This window comes from Arvicola amphibius, chromosome 9 (genome assembly GCF_903992535.2).
Source record: "Arvicola amphibius chromosome 9, mArvAmp1.2, whole genome shotgun sequence".
Lineage (NCBI taxonomy): Eukaryota > Metazoa > Chordata > Mammalia > Rodentia > Cricetidae > Arvicola > Arvicola amphibius.
Window position 1 is genome coordinate 125,647,872 of NC_052055.2, and position 9,010 is coordinate 125,656,881.

The following is a 9,010-nucleotide window of genomic DNA, read 5'->3' on the forward strand; positions in this document are numbered from 1 at the left end:
TGCTTTCTGTTTTATTATTTTCACATGTGTCTTCATATTCTTTAATAATATTTCTAAATCTCCATGCTCCTATCCTGGCAAGAGGTGTTTTTTGTCGAGGCTGGTCCCCAACAGCTGGCATGAGACTAGGGGGTTGAATCTAGAGGAACAGAAGGGGAGGGTAAGATTTATAAACAGCCTACCCTGTTTATTTGGCAAGAGTGGTCTGTGTGTTAGCAGGGAGTGCCTGCTGGAGTTGGAGCCTGTGATAAGGCAGCAAATTGGGAGAGAAAGGTTAGGAATTAAGGTCTTAAGATCACAGGTGATGTGCGCAGAGCAGGAAGGCAAGCTTCATCAGATGTTCTAGAGCAGAGTAGGGTTGAGACTTGGGGATTGTGTTTGGAAGACAGGAGGGAGCGGTGAAGGTCTTTGTTAGCTTACCTGTTTTCCGGGCCTGACCAACTGTTGTGTTTATAGGAAATGCCTGTTGGTTTTGTTGGTTAGAATGAGTTGGGGGAAGGAAGGTTGGAGGGGAAGATCTTTGTGAAGAAAGGGAGACTTCAGCAGGTTTTCTGCTACAGAGATGGTGATGAGACTGGGGAGGGGATTGGATTTGGAGGAGCAGAAGGGGAGATGTCAGCCTCCTTGTTGCCCAGCTGGAAGTGGCCCTTGGGTTAAAAGCAGATGCCTGCTTGGGTTGGGGGCTGGGACAAAGCAATAAGTGGGGGGAGGGAGGTAGAAGAGGAAGATATGTGGAAACCTCAGGAGATGGGAATGCAGAGGGACAGGAAAGGTTGCCAAAGAAGTTCTGCTGCAGAGCTGGGAATGAGATTGAGGGACTGGATCTGGGGGAACAGAGGTACTATGATTTTATATTGAGAGAAATTTAAAAGATTGAAAAGTATGCTATGGAAACTTTTCTGAGGTATTTTTGGTTTCATTTTTGTTATTATTTTTTCAGCCTTTTTTTATTGATTTCTTTCAGAATTTCACATCATGAACACAAATCCCACTAATTTCCCAGTCCTTCCATGTCTGCCCTCCACCCTTGTATCCTCCCACCAAAAAGAAAATTAAAAAAAATAAAAATTAAAAAAAATCACTTTGCTCTTTCATCTTTCCCACCTCTCCATCACTTACTTGTTCATCTTAGTAGCACTGGGAGCTGTGGCTTGTCACACAGTATACTCTGTTATCCAAACAGCTTTACTTATAAAGGCCTCTGGCTTCTGCTACATCATCAATACTGGATCCTCACCAGAGACTCTTCTTGGATATCCTGCTGTGGCCACAAGTCATGGAGATCCTGTGGCTATGTTTCCGCAGGGCCAGTCTCTTCACACATTCCAGCAAGTTACAGATGGCATAGATGTTGGGGTGGGTCAACTCGAAGCCCTAGATGTGGGCCTGGGTGGTAGCTGAGTTGGTAAAACTGAGACTCTGCCAGGACACCTCCCCAACCCTCCAACCCATGAGGAACAGCTTTCCCAGGACTTAGTTCCTACTAAGTCCTACAGGTCCAGCTCTCCCATACCCAGTGGGAGAATGGCTGGGCCAGCTCAGCATAGACTTCAGACATCAACATGGCCCCAGGTGGCAGCCCAGACCATGGGCATCTGCATGGCCTTTGGTAGCAATATAGGCCATGGACATGATTTTGTTATTAATGCTTTCTTATATTTGTTTGTTATATATCATGTTATTCCTCATGCGCATGAGCTGGACCTGTAGGACTTAGTGGGAACTAAGTGCCTAGAGATCATTCTTGTGATATTTTGGTGAAGAAAGCAGCTGCCTTTTATGCTTGTCCAAAGAGCCTGCCTGAGGCTAAAGCGAAGAGTTTTGAATTAACTCTGTCAGCAGAAGATTTATAATGAAAAGGAGCAAGCTGAACAGGGTAAATTACAAAATGTAAATTTTGAGTAGAAAAAGAGCACCAGAAAGTAGAATGGAGTTATGTCTTGTGTTCAAGGAGACAAACAGATTAAGGAATGGAATAAAGGGAGTGGTGAGCTCAGGGTAAGAATGCACCCAGATAAATTTCCAACTAAAGAAAATATTAGCATTGACAATGGTGGTACACACATTTAGTCCCAACACTCCATAGATGGAGGCTGGCGAATCTCTGAATTTGAGGCCAGCCTGGTCTACAGAGCAAGTTCAAGGATAGTTAAGCTTAGGCAGTAATGGTAATAATCAAAACCAGAAACTGATGACGATGTAGTTGAACGAGGGACCTATGTTCCAGCCCCAGAGAGCAGCAGAACTCAGTAAGTTTGACTATGTGATTCTGATTTTAGAGTTAAGAATAGAACAAAAGGGAAGATGGGGAGAGAAAAGTGTGAAGGGGAGAGCGGGGGGAGCTCGGAGGAATGGGGTGCTTGGGATATAGGAAGGGTGGATATGGGAGCAGTGAAGCATATATCTTAATTTAAGGAGCTACCTGAGGGTTGTCAAGAGACTTGACCCTAGAGGGGTTCCCAGGTTTCCAGGGAGACGCCCGCAGTTAGTTCCTTGGGCAGCTGAGGAGAGGGAGCCTGAAAAGGCCAGTTCCTATAGCCATACTGATGAATTTCTTGCATATCACCATAGAACCTCCACCTGACGATAGATGAAGAAAATGACAGAGCCCCACATTGGAGCACCGGACTGAGCTCCCAAGGTCCTGATGAGGAGCAGAAGGAGAGAGAACATGAGAAAGAAAGTCAGGAACGAGAGGGGTGCGTTCTCTCATGGAGACGGTGGGACAGAACTAATGGGAGATCACCAACTCCAGTTGGAATGGGACTGATGGATCATGCGACCAAACCCGTCTCTCTGAATGTGGCCAACAGCGGGGGCTGACTGAGAAGCAAAGGACAATGGCTCTGGGCTCTGATTCTTCTGCATGGACGGGCTCTGTGGGAGCCTTCTCAGCTTGGTCGATCACCTTCCTGGACCTGGGGGGAGTTGGGAGGACCTTGGTCTTAGCATAGAGTGGGGAACCCTGATGGCTCTTTGGCCTGGAGAGGGAGGGAGGGAAGGTATGGATGGAGGGGAGGGGAGGGAAGGGGGAGAAGAAGGGGAGGGAGGGGGGAGGAGGAGGGGAGGGAGGGGGGAGGAGGAGGGAAGGAGATGTAAATTTTTAAATATAAAAAAAATAAACCATGAGAAAAAAAAAAAGAAAAAGAAAATAAAGAAAAAAAAAAAAAGAATAGGACAAAAGGGAATTTGCCCTGAGTCTAAGGATAGCCACTGAGGCCAGCCATGTGTCAGGTGTATTCTTGAATGGAGGCCGAGAGAGGCCATTGTGTGAAGCTGTAACATTGGAGCCTGAGTTGCCTTAGAGACTCCTAGATGTTGGAGATGTCAGAGCTGTGGATACCTGCCAAGGACAGCTGCTCACAGAGAATGGAACCAGCCCAAAGGAAGAGGTGTGTTGCAGTTAACATAGCTGAAAAGAGTTGATGTCAGACATGAGGGGATGCAGAATTTAGAGTTTGCCCAGCTATTTTTCAGTCTTGCTTTGGTTCACTATTTCCTCAAGCTCACTTCCTATGTTCAAGAATAGTAATGTATATAGTAATGTTGGAAGTATGTGATCCATTTTTTGATTTGATTTTATAGGAGATTGCAGTTATGAGATTGTATGAATCTTCGAAGAGACTTTGAATTTTAGACTTTAAAACATTGTTGAGACTGTTACAGACAATGGAGGATTTTGAAGTTGGACTAAATGCATTTTGCATTATGATATGGTTACAAGTTTATGGGAGCCATGGAATGGAATGTGGTAATTTGAATGTAATCAGCCCCATAATCTCATAATATCTCATTAGAAGGTGTGACTTGTTGGAGTAGGTGTAGCCTTGTTGGAGGAAATGTGTTGATGTGGGGGCAGGTTTTGAGGTCTCTTTTATTCAGACTCTGCTCAGTGTGACTCACAGACCATTTTTTGGTGCCTTCATATTAAGATGTAGCTAGCACCATGTCTGCCTGTGGCTGCCATATTCCACACCATAATGATAATGAACCAAACCTCTGAAACTTCCTAACCCTTTCTTGGTTTCCTTTGTCAAAATTAACTGCACTTATACTCACAGCTGTGTACATAATACATGTATACATTATAGGCTAGGCTCTTTAACATAGCAAACACAAAATGCCCATGTAACAAATGGAGAATGACAACATTTGGAGGACTAAGGGGAAAACGAACATGAAGGGTTCCATGCTAAAAGTATTACTGAAAGCCTCAAGATGGTGTCCATGATGCAGTAAACCAAGCTAGGGGCTTGACTGATGTGACTGATAAGGCAAATTCCCATGTTGCTTGTGAAAAGTGGGAGACCACATAGGAATTGCCCGAGATTATGCCTTTCGCAAATTGGGAAAAGTACCCTGTTCATTTTCATACCCATTCTACTTAGTACCAGGGGACATGCTCCCTGGGGTTTTAGGTCTGCACACCTGTCTTATTAAAACACCAGCAGAACTGTGGATGGCAAACAGGTTTTTGGAGAGGAAATGTAGGCCAGAACCACAACATGAGCTGTCACTTCAAATATTTTACAACCTGTGCAATCTGTGTACATAAACCTGAGAATACTTGTTACTTTTGACCTTTGCTAATTTTGTACTGTTGACCAGGTAAGAGAACACGTTAGGAATAAACTTGGAAGTTTCCTGAATTTTCTCTTCTTTAGGGTATGGTCTGTCTGTTTGCAACATTAAACATCAATGCCTGGGGATCAGAGTAAGTTCATTGTCTTGAGATGGACTTTTCTCCCTGTGTGAAGATAGTGAAGGCTCTTTGACTATTGCATCTCATCTCAAGACATATTACTTTAATACCCTCTAAAGCCAACCTGAAATCCACAAACATTGAAAGTGCTGAACAAAGTCACTGACATTGACCGTTCTAATTACTATTTTTCCTTAAAAAAATAGGCAAATAGTTTTTTTGATATATAATTTTAGAACTATTTTGGTTTCTGGTCCAAAGACTCCTAAGCAATCTTGGTTGTATGGGTTGAATTTTTAAGAAAAATGTCTGTTGTGTTTATAAACAGACAAAAATAATCACGACCATCAAAAAAAAAAAAAAACTGCCCTCAGTTGTTTGAAGGCAAGCCTTTATAGAATTACACTAGTGATTACATCATTTCTCAGACTGTCTTCCAGTTATAAAGCTTATAATCCCTTGGGGCCTTTGCAAGTTTTCTCCAGTTCATTAATTTTGTTTCTATAGATGAACAAATTGTTTTCTTCACCCAGTGCTTTATTATTCCTTGAGTGACTCCCTTTTGTAGGATTCACCCCAGAGTCAGCCTCTGTCCAACTCTCCTGCAGCCTGGGGATTCTCTCAGTGCCTCCCAGCAACATGGGCCTTCCACACACTGATTCTCATTCTTCTCTTCTGTACACAGAATAAACCAAGCACATCTTTAAATGAAAGGAACCAGAGGAAGCTACTCCTTATAGCTATGTCTGCTCTGACAAGTGTATCTCAGGGAGGTAATTCAGGTACTTTCCTAATATTGAGAAGAAAAGTAATTTTAAAAAGTTACTTGTTTCTTAGTAAGTGTTGATTGTACAATTAGATATGAAACTATTTACAATAAACTTATTTATAATTCTTCAAAAATTTTGACATTCATTGAAAAACACTGCTATTTTGATTATGTTAGTAAAATAAAAACTATTCATTTCTTTAGGAGAAAGTATGACTTTATTTGGTAGGAAGGAATGCCAGGAATTAATTTCACAGAGAGAAAGGAGACTTAAAATGAAGTGAGCTGAATATTTTTGGCAACTTTGGAGTAGGTTGATTTAAGGCAGCCTGACTTTTGGGATCATAAAACACAAGAGAGTTACTTAATATGGTCCCACTAGAGGTTCTATATCCTCAATATTTGAAGAATGAGTTTAAATAAGTAACAGAGAAGACAAGATTTCAAAGAGACTAAAGCCATTGACAGTTCCTCCTGATGAAATGATGGAGGGACTGCTGATTCCACAGACACAGAGGTTTTCTTATTCAAACACTTTGCGATCTGGAAACGGTTTTCTTTAGTCTCAGGATAACCAAGAGAATAGAGAAAGTCATAAAGTATAAAAGTTGAACTACACCCTATAAAAAATACACATTGAAATAATGTAATAATAAAGGCTTAACCACTTGCAGGAGGGCAGTGGGAGCTGAGTTTAACTTATTGATTTTAGAACTACAGTTAAAAAGGTGGGGGGGAGAGCACAAAATATTGCCTTTACTGTTTTCAGATAATAATGACTATTGTCACAAATTATAAAATTTAATTAGCTATATAAATGCCAGAGAAAAAAAGTACACCATTGTCTTGATATCTTTCCAGAAATTAATCTTTTAAAATAAATTTGCCATATTAATCATCTAACAAAAAAAGTTATACTGCAAAAAGTGTCTTCGGTCAGCGTGACAATATGACTATAACTCCAACACTCAAGAAACTAAGGCAGGAGACTCTTCAATCACCATGGTCTACATTTAGAGACTCTGTCTCAAAAAACATCTTAGGAATCTATTTCTAAAGTTCTTAATGGCTCAGATTATTGGAAGACACTAAACCCATTACCTGCTATAGCACTGAAAACTGTTAGCACATATGTTGTCAGACTCTTGAGATTAATATGGTCATAGTTCTTACCTTTTATATCTTCTGTCTTGATCAAGAATAAGAAACAAATCAATACAAAGATATTTCTACTGCTTACATGTTCTTAAGATGATGTGGAGTTACTATGTTTTGATAAAACTGTCTATACTTTTTATAAACTCTGTGGTTGAAACTAATTCATCGCTGCCTATTTTCTTCATGTTAAAGCTCTTCAAGAGTGTTCTTACTTGTCAGAGGTTGTCTGCCTGGTGGGATGTTTTAAAAGCTGCTTCATGTTAGAGACAATTTAAGGGATGAAAAGAAAGTTGGATCAAAATGCTCACAGCTAAAGAAAATGTTAGGATAGTACTTTCTCTGAATTATCAACAAAAAGACATTATTAATCAAAAAATAATAAAAGATGTTTGAATAGCAATATATAACAAAACATAGACTTAATATTTAATGGGCTGATAGACAAATATTATATAAGATCTTCACAAGATCTTTGTGGCATTATAGAAAACCATTCTCACAAACTATGTATTGACAAGAAAGACTGATGTACATGAAGGTTAGTGTTCTACAAACTTTCCTGTCTTTTCTTTTAAGTGTTATTGAATCACACCTTAGTCACTGAATTTCTCCTCTTGGGAGTGACAGACATAGAAGAATTGAACCCTGTTCTCTTTGTCACATTCCTTACCATGTACTTTGTCAATGTGGCTGGGAATGGAGCCATCCTGACGATCGTCATCTTGGATCCAAGACTCCACTCACCTATGTATTTCTTCCTGGGAAACTTAGCGTGTCTAGATATCTGCTACTCCACCGTGACAGTGCCAAAGATGCTGGAGAACTTCCTCTCCACAAGCAAAGCAATTTCCTTTCTGGGATGCATAACCCAGCTTCATTTCTTCCACTTCCTGGGTAGCACAGAGGCCTTGCTACTGACAGTAATGGCATTTGATCGTTTCATGGCTATCTGCAAACCACTCCATTACTCTTTCATCATGAATCGTCAAGTCTGTATCCAGATGGCTTTCACCATTTGGGCTATTCCTTTTCTCCATGCTCTTCTTCACTCCATAATGACATCTCGTTTGAACTTTTGTGGTTCCAACCATATCCATCATTTCTTCTGTGATGTTAAGCCATTACTGGAGCTGGCCTGTGGAAATACTGAACTCAACAGGTGGTTGCTTAATACTCTCACAGGGACCATTGCCATTGGTCTCTTCTTTCTCACGTTTCTCTCCTATTTCTACATTATCACCCACCTGTTTCTCAAGACCCGTTCTTGCAGCATGCTCCACAAGGCACTGTCCACCTGTGCCTCTCACTTCATGGTTGTTGTTATTTTCTATGCCCCTGTTCTCTACATCTATATCAGTCCTGCTTCAGGGAGTTCCCTGGAAGAGGACAGGATTATTGCCGTCATGTACACTGTGGTCACTCCTGCACTCAATCCACTTATATATAGTCTAAGGAACAAGGAAGTGAGGGGTGCTTTTAATAGGAAAATCAGAATACAGCTTTAACTTGAAGAAATATAGAAATTCTTCTATAATACTAAAACACAAGAAATTAATATAAACACTGAAATGTGAAATTAGTTGATTCTGCAATTGTTTGTGATCTGTATAGCAAAAATGAACATGTAAGGGAATAAATATATAAGAAAATATGTCTCAATTGTATGTAAAATTGCAATCTTTATATAAAAGGGAAATTAGAACAAACCAGGAACTCAATATAAATGGCAATACTGAATTTGTTTTGGAGATAACAGTTGATGAATATGACTTGGTATCATTTTATATATGTTTATATATAAAATCAAGTATGTAAATATGTATGTATTGCCCATGTTCTGAACATTTATCTGTAAGGCTACTTTAGTTTATCATCCTATAATGTGATTAATAAAATCAGTTTAAAAGGCAGTACTTTTAAATTGAAAATTGAACCCAATATTTCACACATGCAATGCCTATGCTTTACTACTGAATTATCTCCCCAGCCCTCTTTTCTGTTTTTCTTTCTCTCCTCATCTTCCTCCTTCTTCGTCATTCTCTCTCTCTCTCTCTCTCTCTCTCTCTCTCTCTCTCTCTCTCTCTCTCTCTCTCAGGTTTCACAAAATTTTCCAGGCTGGCCTGGAACTGACTGTGACCTAGGAAGGCTTTGCTTATGCTGTTTTCTTGGCCAGTTTGCTGGGATACAGCCTTGTCATCAGAGTTATCTATAACAAAGAAAATTATAATTCTTGGAACTGGATGGGTCAAATAAGAACAAAGTATAATGATAAATGCTTGTGAAGAAATCACAATAAACCATTACTTGTACTCTCTAAAATGTGATAGCATTATAATGATTTTATATTTTGAAGATTTTAATGTAAAGTCACTGTTGTTCAA

The 9,010-nt window shown here is 40.1% G+C and overlaps 1 protein-coding gene across 1 annotated transcript; it reads left to right on the forward strand.

The window, feature by feature from the left end:
* The first annotated feature begins 663 nt into the window (after positions 1-663).
* LOC119823818 (olfactory receptor 12D2-like) lies at positions 664-8,134 on the forward strand. The gene is made up of 5 exons (XM_038343872.2): positions 664-838; positions 1,952-1,998; positions 3,306-3,392; positions 5,271-5,475; positions 7,206-8,134. The coding sequence occupies exons 1-5, from the start codon at positions 664-666 to the stop codon at positions 8,132-8,134; spliced, it is 1,443 nt and encodes a 480-aa protein (XP_038199800.2).
* The last annotated feature ends 876 nt before the right edge of the window (positions 8,135-9,010 follow it).